This window comes from Glycine soja, chromosome 3 (genome assembly GCF_004193775.1).
Source record: "Glycine soja cultivar W05 chromosome 3, ASM419377v2, whole genome shotgun sequence".
NCBI lineage: Eukaryota > Viridiplantae > Streptophyta > Magnoliopsida > Fabales > Fabaceae > Glycine > Glycine soja.
In genome coordinates this window covers 31,395,291-31,418,585 of record NC_041004.1, presented here as the reverse complement: position 1 = coordinate 31,418,585, position 23,295 = coordinate 31,395,291, and the positions used below count along the sequence as shown (strand labels likewise).

Sequence of the window (23,295 nt, the reverse complement as noted above, 5' to 3'; positions counted from 1 at the left end):
TATCGAACCATGACTCATTTGGAATTGTTGAGCATCTTTGTTGATGTTGTCGATCTCACTATTAAGAGCATTGTGTTTCTCAATGATGTGTTTGTTTTGCTTAAGAATAAGCCCGATTTGGGGGTTTGTTGGTGTTTTCTACAACACATGTGTGGTTATGTAAGCTTTCAAAGGAATTGGAATGGTTTTGCCTTTAGAAAGTGAGGTAGGGATAAGGAGATGTTCAGTGGGGTTTTGGGGATAGGGTTTATTTCGTATGAGGGACGAGAATGGGTTCAGGGTGAGGGGGAGAATGTATGGGTGGTGCAAGGTGAAAAGGTAAACTCTAATATGTGTGGGGTCAAATTAGGTTAAAGAGAAAAGAAAACAAGGTTTGTCACCCTATTCTGAAATAGCTATTCTAAAATGTTATATTCTAGATTAATTATCCCTATTCCTGAAAAGCTATTTTGGAATAAAATAGGAATAAGTAATCTAAAAACCTATTGTGAAATATAATTTTCATATTTCAGAATAGCTATTCTAGAATAGGGATACACTTCTTGAAAAATTATATTCTAGAAAAAATTATTTTCTAAAATAACTATTATGAAATGGAATAAGTAATTTGAAAACCTGTTGTGGAATATAATTTTCATATTTTAGAACAGTTATTTTGGAATGGGGAAACACTTCTAGAATGATCATTCCATAATAAAAGAAGGATAATATGAAAATTGTAAAACGTTTGGAGGTGCAGGAAGAATACAAAACAGCTATAGAAAGTAATTGTGAAATAATATACAAGAAAAATTTTGTACTTTATTTTATAGGACACACATATCTTACATACCATTTTAATTCAAAAATTAATGTTCTATTTATCTCCTCTATATTTCTTTACTCTTAACCAAACACACCTGAGTGAAGGCAACTCCTTGGGGCACCCAGCATTTTTGCTGGGACACCTAGCAGTTTTCATAAATTATGGGTATTTTTGGTTATAAATACCAACACTCATTTTTCATTTCTACAACGCCTTTTTTTTTTCACAAAATCCCAGTCCCTTAGTGTAAGTTGCTTCTATTAGGGTCATTTTTAAAGCGTTTTTGGTCTCCGGTGGTGTACGTGTATTGTTAAGGAGTATACGGACAAATTGGGTTGTTATTTGTTGCCGGAGAAGATGAGGTACGTGAAAAAAAATTAGAAACATACGGATTGGTAATCCGTATGGTTAATACGAATTGGCAATCCATAGGATTTAATTTTTTTTTTTAAATTGCTATTAAAATTTTTTCAATTATATATTTAATTTGTTTTGTAGTGTAATTTTTTTGTAATAGTTTTAGCAATTTTAGAAATTTTTATTTGGTGATATTATTTTATAGTGGTATAAAAAAATGTATTTAGTAATTAGATTGGTAAAAGTAATATTAGATTTCTTAAAAATTAATTTACTAATTAATTAAAAATAATTTATTAATTCAATTGGTAAAATTAATATTAGATTGTTAAAAAAAATTTGTGTATACATTTAACTGAATTATGTATGGTAATGTTTGTTACAATGACTAATAATTAAAAGGAAAAATTGCATTTTTGGTTCCCCACTTTAGCTCCAATTTCGCATTTGGTCCCTCGGTAATTTAATTCACGAATTGGGTCCTCCTGTTTTATAAAATCCTGCAATGTTGGTCCCGAACGTCACAGTTGGACGTTGACCGTTAAGCAGAGATGTTGATTGCCACGTGTCAACGTCTGAGAGGCACCTTGAAATAGCTTGCGTTTTTTTTACCCATATGTGGTAAAAAAAATTACATTGAAAAAAACCCTGAAACCAATGTATTTAGAAATCCCTAACCCTAAATAGGTTTTCAGCTTCATCGTCCACGTGGGTCTTCAGCTTCATCAAGCTTACCTTCTTTGTGGGTGCGTCGTCGGCGTGGCTGGGTCATCGGCGTCACTGTGTCGTTGCATAGTCGTCTTGGTTAAGGTGTTGCTATCGTCCGTAAACGTCACCATGGAAAGGAGTTCCTCCTCATACACCTCCGAGGTCTGAAGTCGTGTGTTGTGTCTCTGTAACGTAGAGGCTCCACTGGTGACATCGTGGACCGAGGATAATCCAGGGAGGCATTTTTGTGGTTGTGGTCTATACAAGGTAAGGAATAATTTCGTAGGGGTTATGTTATAGTTTATTTTTTGATTCTTTTTGGTTATTTTGGGCATATAGGTTACAGGTAGGAAAGGGTGTAATTATTTTGAGTGGCACGATCCAGTTGCCAACATTCGTTAGAAGAAGATCATTATAGCATTGATGAAGAAGGTTGATGAATTGAAGTTGAGGGAAAATGATTTGCAAAGCAGGATTAGTGACATGAAGATGAAGGAAAATTTTTTAGGGATTGTATTGGTTGTTTCTTGGGTCTGTGTTTGCTTGTTAGTGTCTTTATTATGTAGCAGAGGAATGTAATTTGATAATGTAGCAGGGGAATGTAATTTGCCAATGTCGCAAGGGAATGTTATTGGTTGTTGGTGGTTTTTTTGCTGGGTCTATGCAAATGGTAGTAATTTGGCGCCAATAACATGTTGTCATTATGTAATTATTTAGGAAGAAAGTCATGGTGATTTTTTGGTTTTTTGTAATCTGCAGATTGTAATTGTTGAATTGTTGAATTGGTATGTTAGTGAAAGAAGATTTTATGGGTGTTCAAATTTGGTATTAATTTTGTATTCAGCCTTCAAATATGTTTTTACTGAAATATGACTAAGTTTGTGTAGGCACTCTGTTTTGAGAATTTAAGCTTGTGATGTTGATCAGCATGAGAATTTACTCAAATATGACTAAGTTTGTCAAGCTTTTGATGTTGATGATATAATCCTAAATGTACAATCGTCCCTTGTGAATGTTATGAAATTAAGTATTGTGACTTGAGTTTGAGTCTGAAATTGCAACCCAACCTCAAACTTTACATCTTCATCATTTTTAGGCACCTTAAAATGAGGAAGTCTAACTTTTGGGGGACCTTCATCTTCACTTCCAGGTGGAGTATCCAACTCATCAGAATATTCAGCTTCATAAGCAAAATCAAAATTTCTTAACTTCAAAAGTAGCCTCAGTACTTTGACTAAATGTTGCAGACTCCAACCATGCTGTCCAATCAGAGTTTTCTTCAAAAATCACTATCTGAAACTTCACTACAGTTGCTGCTATCATCATGATCTTCCTCATCCCCAACATAATCCTCATCACTTTTTTTAGACCCCGCATCATCATCATCTTTGTCAACCCCAACATCAATATCATCCATACGCTCAACAACAACCTCCATCTCACCCACAACACCAGCCTCATCTTCAACCTGCACCTCAACCTCAACCAAACCTTCCTCATCAAGCTGAACCTGAGGCTCCACATCAACCTGAGCCTCCACCTGAACCTCAACCTCCACAGGAACCTCACCCTCCACCTGAACCTCACCCTCCACAACTGGTTCAGCCTCCACTCCATCAATTACAACAACTTCATCTCCCTTAAAATCATTCAACTTTTTATCACATTTGTCAATCACCCCATCTTCCACATACACTTCCACCACATCAAACCCAGTAACATGTTCAGCCAATTGCAAAGTATTAAAGTCATAATTCAATGGCTTCAACCCTTTGCAAAGTGCTTTTCGGGGGTGCCTGTACCATAAGCACTTGAATGCTTTGTACCCAATAGACTTAATGACCTTCGTCAAGTCAATATACGACATAGTATCCACATGTCTCCATTGGCATACACAATAGATGGCTTATAAATAAACATCCCTTCATGGTGAATCTTTAACCTGACTGTGTGTTCTTCGGTTGGCCTGCAAAAATGCAAACGACAACAAAGCCCAAAAAATTAATAAAAACAACACCCACCAACAAAGGTTTTCAGAACATAACAAAAACAAAAGCCAAAATGGGGACCACCACCACAAAAAAAACCAGCATTCATGTTTTCAATTTTACAACAATAAGGGTCCACCACAAAAAAAAAACAATATCAGCACAAACCCCATCAAACTCAGTATCGGGACCACACCACCAACGACCACATAACAGAACACCACAACAAAATAAAACCACTAAAGCCTCGTGGACCCCAAAAACTCAACACAAATAGACAAACCTTTCCACACAATTCAACCACCAACAAACCCCACACAAACACACAAAACTATCCACACACGACCACCACACAAATTAACAAAACCACTCTGTTGAAGGGCATGCACAAATTAAACCCTAAACTCTATGGACCACATCCACAAACAAACCCCACAAATAAAATAACTTACTTGAAAACAAAAGCCACGTCAATGTTCCTAGGACGCTCAATAGTGACTCTTCACGCACCTTCACAAACGACGACACCTTCATGATACAGGTTTGTGCTTCCAAAAACCAAGCTTTAGGGTTAGGAATTTCTAAACAAATTGGTTTTAGGGTTTTTTCAGCATAAAAAATATTTACAACAGATGGGTAAAAAAACGCAAGTTGTTTCAAGGTGTCTCTCAGACGTTGACACGTGTCAGTCAACATCACTGCTTAACGGTCAACGTCCAATTGAGGCGTCCGGGACCAACATTACAGGATTTTATAAAACAGGAGGACCCAATTCGTGAATTAAATTACCGGGGGACCAAATGCGAAATTGGAGTTAAAGTAGGGGACCAAAAATGCAATTTTGCCTAATTAAAAAAATTTGGTATTTTATTGAATGATGTATTTATTAGATTTGTATGATATTTTAATGAATATATGTAGTAAAAATGTAGTTTATGGTTATATGATGTAAAATACATTTTTATTTTATTTTTGTATCCAACTATGTGTATATTTTTTTTGAAGTTGTATTTTTTGTCATTGAATTTGTTAAGTATTTTATTAAGATGAACGAAGAATAGAGGATGTATGGTAGTATCATGTTTGAAGAAGTTGATATGAATGTTGAAAATAAGGAAGATGTTGGCGTGAAAGTAGAACACGTCGATTGCTCTGATACCTTTAATACTTCTCAGGTATTTGTCTAATTTTTTGTTGGTATAGTAATTATATTACATAGATGTTTATTGATGTCAAACCTTTTTTGAATTGTGTTATAGTTGTTTGCTAGTCGTGATGAAGTTTTACATTAGGCTCGATCAGTGGCTCATGACATTGAATTTGTTGTCGTGATAATGAGGTCAGACACCAATATTGGTGTTCGAGGAAAAATCTCATTTTTGTTGATAGCTTGCGAAAGGAGTGGTGAGTATAGGCCTAAGAAGAATAATTTGGTAAGAACATGCACTGACAATAGAAAATGTGGATGCTCGTTTAAGTTGCGTGCGAAGCCAATTTTGGGAGGAGAAGGATGGATGGTGAAGTTAATTTATGGGATTCACAATCACGAAATGACAAAGCCATTTGTTAGGCATCCATATGTGGGTCGACTGACAAAGGATGAGAAGATTGTTGTTGTTGATATGACGAAGTTCATGGTGAAGCCAAGAAATATTCTCTTGACATTGAAGGAGCACAATGCCAACAGTTATATAATAATCAAACAAATTTACAATGCCAAACATGCTTATCGTTCTTCCATAAGAGGGAGTAACACCAAAATGCAACAACTCATGATGCTGCTTAATCGAGATCAATATATTCACTGGCATAGGATGAAGGATGATAATGTTGTACATGACTTGTTCTGGAGTCATCCTGATGCGGTAAAGTTAACCAATTCTTGTAATTTGGTTTTCTTGATTGACAGTACCTACAAAACAAGTAGGTACAAACTGTCGTTGGTTGATATTGTTGGTGTTACACCAACAGGAATGACATTCTCTGCTGCTTTTGCTTACTTGGAAAGAGAACATCTTAATAATGTTGTTTGGGCTCTACAGCGGTTTTGGGGTCTTTTCATGAGAGTTGATGCACTCCCCGAGGTTATTGTCACTGACAAAGATTTTTCTTTGATGAATGCAGTGAAAACTGTATTTTCGGATGCTACGAACTTGCTGTGTCGGTTCCATATTGACAAGAATGTGAAGGCAAAGTGAAAAACCCCGGTTGCTCAAAAGAATGCATGGGATTATGTGATAGAGGCTTAGGGGAGTTTGGTTGACTATCCATGTGAGAGTTCTTTTGATGAGTACCTTCAAAACTTTGAAATGGCTTGCTCTCCGTGGCCTATGTTTGTGGACTATGTGTGTCAAACATGGGTGATTCCACACAAAGAAAAATTTGTGAAAGTATGGACCAACAAAGTGATGCATCTAGGAAACACAATCACTAACAAGTATGAATGTTGTTTTTTGTTTATGTTGATTTGTTTAAGTGTTGACTTAAATGAAAATGTTGCGGTTGTTTATATGTTGTTGTATATTTCATTTGTAGGGTTGAGAATGCTCATTGGTCATTAAAGAGACTCCTACAAAACTCTCTTAGTGACATATGCATTGTTTGGGAATCAATAAACAACATGGCGACACTTCAACCCACCCAGATTAAAGCATCTTTTGAGACAAGCACATACGTGGTTGGGCATATGTTTAAAGTTACCTTGTATAAAAAAACCACTTGGCATGGTATCAAGATATGCTTTAAATGAAATTGCTACTGAGTATGAGCGTGTACCTTATGCAGGCAAATACCCTTCATGTTGTGGATGTGTCATGAGGAGTACCCACGGTCTTCCATGTGCATGTAAATTTTCTAAACATGTTGTTGGCTCCATACCACTAGAGACAATCCATATTTTTTTGGCGAAGACTTAGCTTTTCAGATCAAGGGTTATATGAGGCACAAGTGCCCATAATTGAGGAGATGGAAACCATATCGAAATGCTTTGAGCAGCTCGATGTTTGTGACAAAGTACATTTGAAGACAAAGCTGAGAAAAATTGCTTATCCTGATCTGAACTCCATGTGTCCTCCTCCAGAAAAGGTGAAGACCAAGGGTGCTCCAAAAAAATCGCTGACCAAACAACAAAAGTCAGCAAAACGTGATCCGTCTTATTGGGAGTATGTTGATGCGTTACACTCTGTGCAAAATAGTAATTCTTGAGTGAAACGTAGTGCATCATCATCTGATGAACCAATACAGAGACAAAATATTCCAATGTTGGATCAACTTCATCCGTGCATCCAGGATTCTATTGAATACATTATTGATGTCAAAGTGGATAGTAACTATGGTTATCGGGTAATAGCTGCCTTATTGGGTATGGGTGAAGAATTGTGGTCATTGGTGCGCAACTATCTGCATAAAGAACTGACAAGTTGGTCGGAAGTGTATATTAACCTGCTTGGTGGCATAGAGAGATTTTAGGAATTAAAGCGTTCCCTACTTGTTGACGGATTATCTGTGGTGCATAAGTTCATTGTTATGTCACTTTTTCTTAAAATAACGTTTAAGTAATCACTATTGGTTATCTTTTACATGTAGGTTACCATGGACAAGTGGATGAATATTTCGGATATGGGATATGTCATTGCTTCACGATACAACGTGATCATTGTTTCTTTTTCACAACAACAAAGCATGACATTTTTCCTTTTAGAAGTCAGTCGCCACCAAATTCTTCTGTGCATCATGTATTAAGCATTGGTCATGTGCATGGAAATTATTTTGTACAAGTAATTGCATAATTATGATGTTAGTATAAGTGGTGACAGTGTAGTTGGTTATCTTACATTGAATCTGTTTGTCATTATGTAATAGGTTTTTTTATGAGACCATTATCCTTTACCACCATTGGCGTTGTTATGGAATACACATTGTCATTATCAGGCAAAGCAGTGGCCCACCCCGTACATGGGTAGAATGCAGCGTTACATAAATTTGTCTAGGCTAAAAACTGAATTTGTTGATTTAGGTGAACAATGAACATAAAATATGTTATTTCCACCGACGTTTGTGTAAATAATATTTTGTTGACATTTTGTAAATAATAATTTATTTTCAGTCATTATTTTTATAGGTTGGAAAATAATTAAGTACTTTGGACATAATAAAGATACGGTTTCATTAGCTAATGGAAACGAATTTAAACATTACATTAACTTGAACATAGTTGAAACAAACATAAAATGCATCAAAAACTACAATTAACTAATACTAATTTTGCATTGAATCATGTTCCGACCGAGATATGTTGTCTTCCATTTTGATTACCGATTTACTAAAAATCGCTAAAATCTCTATTGGGCCAAATTATTTCCAGTAGTTAGACTCTACTAAGACCTTTAACACGTCATCGTCAGTTTGCAGCTCAATAATTTCAAATTTGATAACTTTGTCTGAATACTCATAATGACCTGGTTGTCGAAAAAACAATCACCTTACTGTTTGTGATTCATGAATAACATAAAGGAGAATCCCTTGAGGTGCAGCTTACTTGATCACATCCTTCAGTCCATCGATGGTACATCCTGAAGGAATGTCAAATCTTTTTGGATTTTTTCATATGAACGAGTAACCCACAAAGTCGTGTTGGCGTGACATGTTCCACCTCCCGTTGTAATATAGTAGGGCATCATGAGTAGGGGTCATAGTGGCTTGAAGTAAGTTTAATATATCATCTGGTGTTCTACTAATGATGCATAATAACTCAATCAAGCCAACACAAGTATTGATCATTACACATTAACATTGTGTTAACATCATCATCATTTTTAATTGCATACATTGAAAGCCAAATTGGTTACCTGCATCTACGAATGGCTGTCGGTAGTAAATTTCATCCAAATATTGATCGTTGGTTAGTTGAAGGGTATTGTGCATTCTGCTTTTTAGCGTTTCAAAACCACGATCGTTAGGTACTTAAATGGGTATCGAAGTGAAACTTTAGAAATAAACACCAGATTCGTTGTGAATAATTGATCCATTCGGAAAACTAAAACCTAATCTGGAGTTGACAATGGTCTGACTGCTTGTTTCTCCCAAAAATGTCATAGTTTCTTGTAAAATTGGGTTTCTAAAGTTGGATTGGGTGAGAATGTGTAATTTTTTAGAGTGTTGGTGTGGTATATATAGATAGTGTTCACTGAGACTGCTTGTATTATTTTTTTAAAATAGACGCGTGCAAATTTGTCTATGTGTTGTCAAGTACAACAATTTTGTGTCATGCTTTAATTTTACATCAGATATGCATTGCTACTATCAGAACTAAAACAACTGAGTAGTCATTTCTATGTCAGTATGTACGTGTAGTATTCATTTTTTAAAACATATGAATGCAATTCATAGTATGTTGTCAACTTTGAGAACGATTTATGATGCTTCAATGCAACAAAAAACATACATTCGTAATTATTTATGGATGAATTAATTTAATCCTCAAATCAAGATTAACGACTAATTAACGATAAACAGATGACAAAAATTTGTATCAAATAATAAAAAATGTGTCCGTAATTAAGGCACCAAAATTATAAACCTACCAAATGTTACTGTCCTTATATAAATGTACGAAATAAATAAATTATTCAAAAAATAACAAAAGACATGTATAAGGAAAATAAAAAAACAACTTCAATGACCATTTGTACGCCGCCTACGCCTCGATCTGTGACCATCCTAGCAAGTGGAAAAAAACAAACATAGCAATTGTTAGTAATAAAATAGAAAAGAAAAGAAAATAAGAAACACAAAATACCAATATATATATATATATATATATATATATATATATTAATTAACACTGCATGTCCAAGATGATGCGCATCAGCGTCTGCCTCATCAGGTGTCGTTGCCGCCACTGGTTGTTGATGCACATCTGGTTCAACAAATATGTCATATTGCTGAACTGGCAGAACTCTAGGAGGATCCTTTGGCCATGCTGAACTCATGAATGGGTGCAAAATCATGTAGAATCAATCCATGTAATCTGACGAACATTGGTCAGACACTACATAGATTTGTCCTACAAGTGCAATGTAGTCACTAAACTGCATCCATCTATCATCCATTTCTTCATAAGAAACCGAAGGTGCAGCAGGATGTGGCAGAATAGTCTGGATGTATCCAAATTGTCATACAACCCTCTCCAGTCGGTGAATGACCATCAAGGGACCCCGTCTGAGATGGTCAAAAAATGTGATGACCTCAAATTCTCTAAATGAACGATGGTCACCATACAGAATCCAGCACACTACGTCAGGGGTCATTCTGTCCAGACGCATGCGATACGTCGACACGGGCAGTGCCTTGCTAGAGGTCCATCGACATGCATGCGGTCTCCTCTCATTATAATCCTCGGTAGCTAGGGTGGAACCAAAGGACAAAAAATGCTCGTAGATCCAACACTAAATATATTTTGCAAACATATTTATTAAAATAGGTGACAACATATAATAATCAACACCAATGAAAAGAATTTTTCGTAACATCTTAACTAACCTGTAACAGAGTGATATATCCTGCAAGCTGCCTCGCCGTACTCTTTGATGCCTCATTTAAATTATCATACATGTGCACGAGTGCAACAGCGCCCCAAGCGTAAATCCCACTATGCATCAAGTCACGCAGTGCATCCAAGAATACCACGTGCACGTGTGTGGCACTCTTGTTAGCAAAGAGTGTGCATCCAAGCAGATGCAACGAATACGCTCGCGCTGCTACAATCTAGTGACATGCCTCAATCTTCATCTGATATACGTCTCGCAATCACGATAGTCGAACATAAGAGCCATGACACTGAATTGTCTCAGCTCTCGCCTTTGCAGCGCTGACCTCAAGTAATTCCACCAACATATCGACCGCATCGTCGACATGAAGTTGCTCGAAGCTGTGGAACGCCCCTACGATAGGCAGATGTAACAACGACGCGACATCACCCAAGGTGATAGTCACCTCTCTAACAGGCAAATGGAAACTACTAGTTTCCTTATGCTTGCGTTCCACAAAAGCAAACATTAGTCTCTGATCGCCCATATCTAGGGAACATTCGATCCAAGAATTTAGTCCACTAGCAGCCACAAGGCCTTCAATCTCTGGAGCAAGTCTCTCGAACCTAGTCATCTTCCTTCCATGGGAAGATAACTTCAACTCAGGACGTTCCTGTAAACAATAATATCGATCATGTAAAAAAAAATTATTAAGTTGTAAACAACGTGCTTTATGTTTTTTAAAAATTACACACCTCTTCATTCCAGACTCTCAAAGCAATGTGATTTTCAAAATCTCTAAGAACTTATGTGTCATGGGTCTGCCTGGAAAACCCTCAACATCAGTAACAGCTTCTTCAACAGGTGCTTCTGGCTACTCTTCGTTTAATTCCTCTGCAGTCATAGGAAGATCCTCAATAACACGCTTCTGTTGTCGCTGCCTACGGGCAAATGCAGTAGGCCTTCGCTGTTGGGGGCATCATCGTTACTCGTGTCTCTCCTCCCCATAACTTTTTCAATTGTTCGGCCTAAAACAAGACCAACACCTCTAGTTCTAATCATTATCTGCACAATATTATTAAAATTATTGTGATTTTTTTTTCAATGTTAAACTATTTTCAATTTTTGTTTCAATCATTTTTTTAAACTAACAATGTTAAAATATTTTGAAATTTTGTTTCAATCGTTTTTAAAACTAACAATTTTAAAATCTTTTACATTTTCGTTTTAAATCATTTTTGAAAGCAAACAATTTTAATATATTTTAAATTTTAGTTTCAACAAATTTAAACTAACTAACAATTTTAAATTATTTTAAATATTTGTTTCAATAATTGTTTTAAACTAACTAACAATTTTAAATTATTTTAAATATTTGTTTCAACAATTGTTTTAAACTAACTAACAATTTTAAATATTTGTTTCAAATTTTTGTAAAACTAACAAAATTAAATTATTTTCAATGTTTATTCAAATATTTTATAAAACTAAAAAAATTAAGTTAAATTATTTTAAATATTTTTAAATTTTGGTTTCAATATTTTTAACTACAAAATTTAATATATTTTAAAATTTACTTTCAATCATGTATCAAAACTAACCACCTTAATATATTTTAAATTTTGGTTTCAATTTTTTATCACTAACAAATTTAATATATTCTAAAATTTTATTTCAATCATATTTTAAAATTTAAATTTTGGTTTCATCAAAATTTTCGTATAAATTTTCGTTTCAATCAATTTTTAAAAACTAACTAACAATTTTAAAATCTTTTAAATTTTCATGTCAATATTTTTTATAACTAACAAATTTTATATATTTTAAAATTTCATTTCAACCATTTTTTATAACTTAGAAATTTGTTATACATTTAAAATATTTGTTTCAATAACAAATTTAAATAATTTAAAATTTTTGTTTGAATTATTTTTATAACTAACAAATTTAAATTATTTTAAATATTTTTCATAACTAGCAAATTTAAATATTTGTTTGAATTTTTTTAAAAGTTAAATAAATATAATATTTTAATTTAATATTTTGGCCAAACTAATCTAATTTTTCTTTTGAAAATCTAATCTAATCTAATCTTAGTTTTAGAAATCTAATCTAATCTAATCTACTCTAATCTAATATTAATATACTTAATAAATAAATCGCAAAAATAATCCCTACACAGCATAATAAAAAAACATAATATAAAAAGGAACACTGACCAAATAAGCATATACATAATAAAAAATTAATACATTATCAAATTTCACAAAATATTACAAAACATGACCACATTACAAAACAATATAAAAAATACAAATTTTTATTTTCAATTTAAAAAAAAATTAAAGAACCCATACGAATCAGTGATCAATATGGTTCATGCGAATTGTCAATCCGTAAATTCATATGAACCGCTGATCCGTATGGGTTTTTTTTTGAAAAAAAAATTGTTTCCGCCATTGATGCACTTCAAACAACAACAAACCAATACATTCATTCAATACAAAGCAATGAATCAACCAAAAATGCATGAGAAGTAGATGAATACAAAGCAATGAATCAAACAACACATTCATACGAAAAAGATAACTTACCTGGAAGAAGATGAAGCCAACAACAACAACCAACACCAAGCAGCAACGAAGAAGACAAAGTAGAAGCGGCACGTGACAGAGGAAGCAACAATGTGCGTGAGAAGAAGCAAAGAAATATGAAGCAGAAAGAAGAAGCAGAGGAACAACGAGAGGAAGAGAAGAAGACGAAGCAGAGGAAGAGGAAGAAGTGAAGCGGCGCGGAGGAGAAAGAAAGTGACTCGTACGAACGAGTCACTGTTCCTTTATATATTAAATGGCTCAAGGACAATTTAGCCATTTCACTAAGGGTGTTGGGTGTCCCAGGTGCCCAAAGTAACACCCAACTTTGTTGCCTACAGTAGCCCATATAAGGTCAAGTCTTATTATTTGCACCCCTCTTTTCCAGTTTTTATTTTTGGAAGTTCTCTCAAGATCACCCTCATCACTTCCAACTCTCATATATCTTAATTTCGGGTGATGCTAAATGCACCAACTCTATTGTTAGTGCATCCAATATTTTTTGTTGATTCCAAAATTATCCTATGTCAAGGTACGCGAGTTCGTGGTTAATCCGTATAATTTGTACGAATGAACTTAATCCGTAATTATAATTTAAACATACAGATTAAGTTAATCCGTATGAGTCATATGGATGTTGATCCGTATGACTCATACAGATCAACTTGAGTGAAGGACATTTTCGCCCATTCACTTAAAATGTTGGATTGGATACACCGGCAATAATATTAGGTGCACTTAACATCACCCCTTAATTTCATTCTCTTTTGTGCACAAATGATCCCCAAATGATATTTTATTGTTCATTTCCTTCTCTGGTGAGCCTTAAGCATTTCAACACATTTTGTTGGAATATAAATTTCAGTGTATCTAATGCATTCTAAAAATTACATCTGGGAATTTTTTAAATGTTAAAACTTTGCTGAATTCAATTTCCAGAATGCAATAGATACATTTTAGAAAATAAATTTGGAATTTTTTTGTTGTTTTTCACCTCTTTTTACTCTTTTCCTCTGTGAATCTTTCTTAAAAAACTCTGCAAAGCACAGGTTCAGGCCTAGTTTTTCACATTATAAAAAATCAGAATTATGAAACCACATTTCTCTGGCTAGAGATTCTCTGCAGGTGCAGACTATTTATGCCGTCTTTTGAAAGTACAGCTGAATAATAAATGGGATAAGTAAATATATAAATTGGTAGAAATAATCCCACACAAATCTTTATTGCAATTATCAATGAATGAGTCAACAAGATATAACACATTAGAATACAGAGGTAAAACCCTTAGGTATAAACTACAATTTTCTATACTTAATAACAAAATGTGACACAATAGAAAAAGCAGCCAACACTGATATGACCTGAAAAACAAAAACAAGATGAACAATAATTCAACATCATGCATTGCATCCACATATAACTATAAATGAGCACAAACACCTATTTAGAAACTCTATTCAATCCAACGTGTACAAAACAAATAAAATAAATAAATTGCTACTTTTCACGCACAAGATCTTTATTGTTAATGAGAAATCACCAACTTAACAAAACATGATTGAGTACCAATTTAGATTTTTTTTGTTTTACGTAAAAATCTGAATTCAATAGGAAAAGAAAAGAGACCAAGTAGCTTATGAAATAAGCATGATCCATCCAATGATATAACCAAAATTACAGTCTACAACTTGGATGACTCAAGAAAGAATATTCTTTACTTTTCAGCACTAACCATACAAGTAGAATATCTAAAAGTATTACAAAAAAGATGGTTGTTCATGTTATCTTGTCCAGATAGAGTGCCTAGACATAGATCCGAAAAGCAAATCCAAAAAGAATTGATGCCCTACCACTTGGAAGGATATAACTTTAAAATGATAAACCTATAGAAGAATTGCAACACAATAAATTTGTCCCGTCCTCTTGAGAAAACTTCTAATGCATCAAAAAGGTTTCAAGACCAAATAGTACAGGAAAACGCATCATAAAATAAATGCCATCTTTTACCATTCGTTACAACTTTTACCTCTAAATTTCCACCATGGAGTGAAGGTGAACATGCTCAATCAGCCTGCAAATACCACAGATGAAAATCAATTCCAAGAAAAGTTTGCAGTTCAAATGGCATGATCATAGAATTTGATGTGATGACCAAATAATGTTGCTAGTGAAAAGTTAAGTTGCTCTTTATACTTCTCGGGAGTTCCTCACGTGTCTCAAGCGCGAAAAAGCAGTCATTGCATTGATGCAAAGACTACAGGTACAGAAGGATCAAATGGAATGTAAATTTTTATTCGAACTTCCGTTTAAACTTGGGTGTTGAAACTGAAGAAAGTTCCAAAAACTTCTTTCTTAACGTACACTTTCCTTAGGAAACCAGCAAGTAGTGTGGTAGGAAGTCAATGTCCACAAGCATCTAACTGGTCGCATCGCAAGTTTGCTAATCTTGATATTAACATATGCACAACCTAAGGTTTATACTTTTTACAAAAGTTGATTCAAAAGGAAGTAGTTTGATCAGAAGAGTAGATTGCACTTCAGGGTTAAGAATGTTCGAGGGTTAAGGCTTCATCCAATTTTCTTAACATACAAAGGCGAGCTTTGCCATTTAAGAACGCACCATATAATTTTTTTTTTCTTTTGTTTGTTCTCAAAAGCGTAGGCTGAGGAGCCAGCAATTGATTCACTATTAAAAGTTTAAAAGCTTTCATGAAAGGGCTGAGCAAGCAGGGCTTACTGTATTCATTTTTGAGTGTACTTGAGAGTTGAGTTATGCTGTTATCTCTATATGAATGAATCTTAATCTTTAAATAAAATTTTGTTCTCTATGAACCTTAACATCCCCATCTATTCTTTCATTCATGTCACCTATATCTTTATATTTTCAAAAAAAAAAAAATGAATCCCATCACTAATATATGGTATATAGAACAAATAAATTTTGATAAAGAGAAGGATAAACAAAGTTCTCTTGCAGTGCATAAGAAAAAAGCATCATAATGCATACAAAGTTAAACTTCTTAAAATATCCATGCAATGCAGGAACTCATCACTAGTTAAATTATAGTATACAACATATTGTAATCCAGTCATATACCTTACTAATTAACAAGGAAGACAATGATTCCCAATTTTTGTCTTCGATACAAAATGGAACTTGTACATATAAAGTTTTGACATAAGGCGAACATAGTGATTTACCTTCTCATTCTTTGGACCAAAAATTCCTTTGACTGTCTCAAATACCTCTTCGATAGGCCTTGCAGCATCAATCTAAAAGAAAAATTTATGTGATGCCCTTAGTACCAAAGGAACCCAACTAATAAAAAGTAGGGAAGAAGCACAACTATCAATTACCTTGCGAACTTTTCCCTTTGCATCATAATAATTAATCACGGGAAGACTAGACTCCAAGAAAACCTTAAATCGCTTCCTTATTGTCTCAATATTGTCATCTTCTCTACCCTTTATAATTGAGAAAAAGTCTCAAGTGACGACTAGCACAAGGAAATACAAATAATTAAAAAAAAAAAAAAAAAAAACTCAACCTGGTTCCTACTAAGTAGTCGCCTCTCCATCTCTTCCTCAGGGCACTCAAAAAATAGGACAAATGCTGGTTCTATTCCTGTCTGCAAAAGCCATAATGCATTTTGGAAATCAAAGTTAGTACAATTATCTATATTTGAATAATTTGAATTGAACAAGCTTTATTGGGGGAATTGAAAATCAAAGTTAGTACAATTACCACTTTTTCAAATGCTGCACGGTTTTCCTCATTGCGGGGAAAACCATCAATAAGAAATTTGTCATTGCCACTTTCCTGCATTGCTTTTTGTAAGAGCTTAATTGTTACCTCAGAGGGAACAATTTTTCCTTCTTTAATCATATTCTGAATCATTGTGCTGTCAAACAAAAGAAATAAATTTGTTAATACTAAATGATATGGACTATTTAAGCCTAACAATACAAGATGTTAGACTAACAATAGTGCTCACTGCTCAGAAGTCAAAGTTGGAAATGAATAATCAGTATAGGGAGATACATATAAGAACTGAATGCAACCAGAATTTGGTAAGCAATACGTGAGAATATAAAGTCCTACTCAGAAAAACAAAAAAATAGGGCAATACCAATGAAATGAAACCTCCTGAAAACACACCCCACAACAGGAATAAAAGATATTCCAGCTTGCTATTACTATAGCATCACTCTCAAATCTCTAGCCAGATGCATTGAAAAAATGATGCAAACAAAACACATCCACCAATCCTCCAGACACAGAAAAAATCTTCAATGTAATTATATTGAATTTGTGACCCCTCAAAAACCCAAAAGGAGTGATGGGTCTACCATCATGTGTTACAAGGCGACCTCCACTAACCAAAAAAATTCTAATATGTTCAAAATTGCCATTATGAACCATGGTATAATTCACATAGCCTCCATAACTTTTATTTACTAGAAATACAAGAGATTCGTCCTATGAAATTTATGAAAAAATAAAACCTAGTGTGGGAAAAAACATTTTGGTACATTGGAAATTATTTTCAATTTAGAATCCTAGTACCCCCATACCTTCGCATAGCGAAGGGCCTCTGGGCAATGAGATACGAAGTTTAGAATCCTAGTACCAACAAGAGTTGCAAAAATATAATTTCGCTGAAATTTCTCATTATTAGTGTGCTAGGTCTTTTTTCGTGAGATTTATTCAGATAAGTGATTTTTCTATAACAAAAAATAGGTTTTTCCTGTACAAGTATAATTTTTTTTTATAAAAAAAACAAAATGAAAGTGCACTACCTATTGAACCACTAGTCAATTGATGTTTTTGATACAGACAGGAGAGAGACTGTAAATGGTCAGTCCAGATCAGGTTTATAAATCTTCACTAACATATTAACATGAAGACATAAAGAATATAACACACCCATTTTCAGAACCAGATTTGATTTCTGCTCGCAGAAGATCACCAGCACTGAGGTGAGTATACCCAAAATTTTTGACAATATTTGCACACTGGGTACCCTTTCCACTGCCTGGGCCACCTATATCATTATCAGATCAATAACCAACTTAGAAATCAGAAAAATCCACTGTAAATTCCAATGAACACATTAGACATAAATGGATAAATAAATTCACTCTTCAAAAGAAAAGAGAACACAACAAAAAATGATGCATGCTAAACAATAAAAACTAAACCATTAAATTAGTGATTGCAAGAAATTTATAAAAAGTAAGAATCAGTGTGACTGTCAAACCATCAAAATGTGTAGTGTGATTTATCATGTCAAAAGGAATTTTATGGCATGCAAGTAGTATGTTGTTTCTTTCAAATTTTTCTTTTCCAAAGTGAAAGTTCAATAATAAAAAATAATAGTGTTGAGTTGAATAGTAAAAATTTGTATTGTACTTCCAAACTAAGTCAAATTTCTAGTCTAGAAGGCAAAAAATTTCTGCAACTAAACTAGAAAAAATTAACCGCAGATTCAGGTTTCACAAAATAGCTCGTCATTTGTAAAGTGAAGCAATGAAGAAAGAATTAAGGGATTTAAAAAGCCTGTTAAGTAGAAGTTAACAAACTCAAAAAAAAAATAATAGTATTGAATAGTAAAATTTGTGATGTACTTCCAAACTCATCAGCCAATTTTTTGTCTAGAAGATAAACAGTTTTCTGCAAATAACCTAAAAAACAATTAACTGCAGATTCAGGTTTTCCAAAACATCTCGTCAAATTGTAAACTGAAGCAATGAAGAAAGAATCAAGGAACTTAAAAACCCATTAAGTCTCAGTCCAATTATAATTATAATTTTACTAAAATTTAAATATTCGGCATTACATTAGCATCTTACCAGTAAACTACAAATGAACTTTTCAATAGACCAAAACTATTATTATTGAGTAGAACACGGAATATAACATGGAATTACGGAGAGTGAGGGGTCATCTTCAACAATTTGAAACAAACTCATATGCACCAGAATTTGATTGAAAACTCATTTAGAGGGAGGAAGCCTATGGAGAGTTGGAGATCCTTAACTTCAAATTTAATCAATAACTGCTTACCTAACACAAAAACAACTGTAGGATTTTTCTCTAGGAGGCTTCCATTTGCATCCTAGAATGAATGATTAAAAAAAGTATGTCAAAATATACATTAAAAATTCATACCATCACAACACAAGAAAAGGTTATAAATCAAAGTTTAAAGCTTGTATTAGTTTTACGAAAAGAAGAAAAAAAACTATATCTTGCTGGACATAGCACCAGCATTGCCCAATCAAGGAAAAAAAATTTCAATGTTTAAACCTTCAAATTCTGAATGAATGTAAAAGAATCATGAAAAATATTCACTTTAATCTGATTCAAAAAATGACCAGTGAAAATGCAAAAAAGCTAGAAGTGAATCCACATGTGAAATAACCATGAATACCTTGTTTGCAGCTTCAACAGTTCCCATTAGTTGCAACTAAAAATGTGTTTATCTGTAAAGGCAAAAATTCACAAATATATACAAAGATGAGTCAAAGAGAAATTATCTACGTCAAGGAATCATGCACCTATTATACAAGTATATTCGTTTTTTCTCATTACTCATTAACACATTCCAGAAAAAAACATCATATTTAATAAGCTTAAGTTCCATATAGCAAAGAAGCCATTGCACTAATTCCATTAAATTATGGTTATACTTCTGCTAAAAAAAAAAAAGAGCAATTTGATCTTAATATGCACTATAATATTCTATATCTTCACTTCCTTAAATCGTTGATATATTCACCAAAAAATTCAGTTCACTCACTAGTCTCATTCACTATTCAACAAATCAAAACCGACATGCAATACTCTCTTCAATTTTCCATTAAACCCTTCACTCAATTTCATGCAAGGCATTGCATAGTCTAAATCAGACATGCAGTACTCTCCTTTAAATTTTCATTAAACTTTTCACTCAATTCACATATAATATTCTAAATCCTCACATCCTTACATAGCTGATCAATTCACCAAAAATTTCAGCTGATTCACAAGTCTCATTCACTGTGCAACAGATCAAGACAGACAGCAATACTCATTTAATTTTCTATTACACCTCCATGCAAGGAATTGCCGTTAACCAAAACCGGAATCAAAACTTAGATCTATAGAAAAGAAGCCAAAACAACAGCTCAGACACTAACATGCACAAGAATGATCACCACAAAACTGGAAAAAAAAAGGAACAAATAAAAAAAACTAAGCAATGGAAAAATCACCACAAAACTGAAAGTAAGATCACGAACTGCCAAATCAATTTTAAAAAATTAGCTGAATTTTCATTTTTCAGAAGCAGCAACAACACAGACATGCAACACTCCCATTCAATTTTTAACATTAAACCTTTACGCAATTTCATACAAGTCATTGCCGTTAACCAAAACCGACACCAAAACTTAGCAGAACCATTACATCATAAATAAAAAGTGAATAAAAAAACTAAGAAACGAAAAAAAATCGCCGAATCAATTAAAATCCAGCTGAATTTTCATTTCAACGCAACGGAATCGAGCAATGCGTGAGTGAATCGAGAAATGAAAGAAGCAAGAAAAGGCGCGGATCTGAGATGGACGCGGTCAGATCTCGGCGAGATTCGAACAGATCGAGAGAGAGAACGAGCGCGAAGTGATACGAAGGAGAAAATCGAAACGGAAATTCAACGGAGATTCGGAGTTAGGTCATACCTTTCGCGCGAGGGAGAATAAGTATGAGAGAGAGAGGGAGAGAGAGAGAGAGGGAGAGAGAGAGAAAACGATGGAAGAATGAATGTGTAGGGGAATTTTGTGATACTTATAGGGCTGGAAGAAGGAATGTGTGTGGTTTTTTTTTTGTTGGGAAAGGAAAAAGAGAGAAGTGAAGTTGATGAAGGAGGATGACACGGAGGTCGTTTTTAATAGTCGGTAGGGGCAAAATGGGAAAGTTGGGTGGTGTTTGCGTGATTGTAACGGCTACAATGCACGCTCTTTTCGGGCACGAAGGACTTGGGGATCATGATTTCCCTGCAAAGGAGGCAGGTCCCAAGATTCTTGTATTAAAAACCATTTTACTCTTTTCATTTTTTCTATCATAAATATGTTTTAATCCTGTAAGTTTATGCTTTTTAATTTTAGTATAAGTATTTTTTATTGATTTTTAGTTATTTTAAATTTATTCTTTTTAAATTTTGATTTTTGTGAGTTTTTTTTTTTCATTTTTAATTCTTACTATAAATTTATGTTTTTTTTAATTTTAACCTCTTTAATATTTTAATTTTAATTTTTAATATCCGTAAGTTTGTAATTAGCAAGATAAATATTGGAAAAATATAAATTTACATGAACTAAAAATAAATAAAATTTTACATAAATCAAAATTAAAAATACACAAATTTACATAAACTAAAAATACATAAAACAATTTATAAAGTCCAAAATTAAAAACACATAAACTTAGGATCAAAATTCAAGAACTAAAATAAATATTTTTAAATTTTAAGAATTAAAAAAATTCACCCTTAAATTCAGGGAATAAAATAAATAATTTTTAATTTTAGAAAAAAAAAATACACCCTCAAATTAAAGAACTAAAATAGAAGTTAAACTTTTTTTTTTCTTAACATTTTGAGTTTGTGACGAATATACACCCTCAATTCTTGATGCATTAAAATTTGTTAATTACGTTCATTTTTCCATTAATTTTGTTAGAAAATATAATGATAATAAATTATATATTTGAGGAGCTAACATAACACTAATTTGCAATTTACTAATTAACATTGACCAACCAGTAAAGGGTTAGAATAGATATATATAAAAAAAGACAGTAATTTATTAATTTTAATTTTAATTATTTTGAACATCTTTCTAATTTCTAAAACTACTATAACAATTCCATTTTAAAAAACTACTATAGCAATATCTCACAAACACACGAACTAAAGTGAGTTTACCCATTCATACTACATTTTTTTTTTTTTACAGATTCATACTACGTTTTAACCTTTTTAATACACAAGTGCAATCTTTTAATTGTTTAAATATTATACTGTGTATTTTTATTATTAAAAACACATTATATTATACTAGAAATGTCTCTCTAAATTTTTTTAATAATAAAAAAATAGAAGTTTAATATAATTAATAAAAAAATGACAATAGAAAAAGTTAATGTAAGTTAGAAGAAAAATTTAAAAGTTTAAGAAGTGATTTAAAGGTAAAATTATCCAATAAAATGTGTACATCAAATGAGATAATTCTCTTTATTAATAATTATGGGAAGAGTGTCTCTCTAAATTTTTTAAATAATAAAAAAATAGAAATTGAATACAGTTAATTAAAAAATGAGAATAAAAAAACTAATAATAGAAAAGTAGTTGGAAGTTAATGTAAGTTAAAAGAAAATTTTAAAATTTAAGAAATAATTTAATGGTAAAATTATCCAATGAAAATAGAGAGTGATTAATGAGTGGTTATCTAATATTGGTTAGGTCATTTTTAATATGCATAATTAAAGATGATTAATTGTTGTAATTACTTTAATATTATTAAAAATAAGGATCAAATAGTCTAAAAAATGTGAAGACAAAATACAATTGCACAAAGTTTTATCCCTTTTGTATATTGATATAAATTAATAATATACAAAGGAGAGAGACACTAAAAATTATTAGTGGGTACTTACTATGAAAAGTAACAAAAATTTAAAAAATAACAAAGGATAAAATGATTTAGTGAGATGTATACATCAAATGGGATATTTCCTTTATTATTAGTATTAGTATAGATGGATTATAGATAATGGAAAAATAGGCATTACCAATCTATTTGTTCACAATTTTTTATTGTTAGAATTATTAGATTTTATATGTAGTCAGTCTAATTTCTTATTGGAAAGTTTAGTGAGAGAGAAGTAACTAATTTGGAAGATTAAAATATACTAATAGTGAGATAATTTGCAATAATATAAGTCGAGAAATAAAAGAGGCCAAAAACAATATTAAGATTAAAACAAGATATTTCATTTATAATTATCGTAGATTGTAGATTGCTTAAAGGTTATGATAAACGTTAGAAAAGGAAAAATATTAGTTAAATTTTCCATACACAAAAAATATTGTATCGGTTTTGTACTGTTCAGGACCCACAAAATACATGTGGCATCCTGTATGACACTTTTAGACACGTGTCAATCCTTCACGTCAGCTTTGTTACAGGAGCGGGGATGCTCGACACTCAGCAGCTGAGCTCCCCAACAAACAAGTTATCTCTAACCTATTAATATTCAAATGTATTTGAACATCTTA

At 32.8% G+C, this 23,295-nt stretch overlaps 1 protein-coding gene and 1 long non-coding RNA gene across 3 annotated transcripts; both read right to left on the bottom strand.

Moving 5' to 3' along the window:
- Nucleotides 1-9,373: 9,373 nt before the first annotated feature.
- On the bottom strand, nucleotides 9,374-11,492 carry LOC114406443. Its single transcript, XR_003665421.1, has 3 exons — nucleotides 11,141-11,492; nucleotides 10,399-11,058; nucleotides 9,374-10,304 (listed from the first exon to the last, which is right to left on the bottom strand). It is a non-coding gene; the product is annotated as an uncharacterized LOC114406443 (long non-coding RNA).
- A 2,669-nt stretch (nucleotides 11,493-14,161) lies between these two features.
- On the bottom strand, nucleotides 14,162-20,876 carry LOC114406441 (UMP-CMP kinase 3-like). Of its 2 annotated transcripts, XM_028369150.1 has the most exons (10): nucleotides 20,699-20,873; nucleotides 19,411-19,462; nucleotides 19,044-19,095; nucleotides 17,904-18,021; nucleotides 16,722-16,878; nucleotides 16,525-16,605; nucleotides 16,334-16,441; nucleotides 16,178-16,249; nucleotides 15,003-15,047; nucleotides 14,162-14,337 (listed from the first exon to the last, which is right to left on the bottom strand). In XM_028369150.1, exons 2-9 carry the CDS (start codon nucleotides 19,435-19,437, stop codon nucleotides 15,039-15,041), a joined length of 624 nt encoding a protein of 207 aa, XP_028224951.1. In that variant the 5' UTR covers nucleotides 19,438-19,462; nucleotides 20,699-20,873; the 3' UTR covers nucleotides 14,162-14,337; nucleotides 15,003-15,038. The 2 variants fall into 2 exon arrangements, with proteins under 2 accessions (XP_028224951.1, XP_028224950.1); XM_028369149.1 differs by lacking the exons at nucleotides 14,162-14,337; nucleotides 15,003-15,047 and having other exon boundaries at nucleotides 15,934-16,249; nucleotides 20,699-20,876.
- Nucleotides 20,877-23,295: the final 2,419 nt, after the last annotated feature.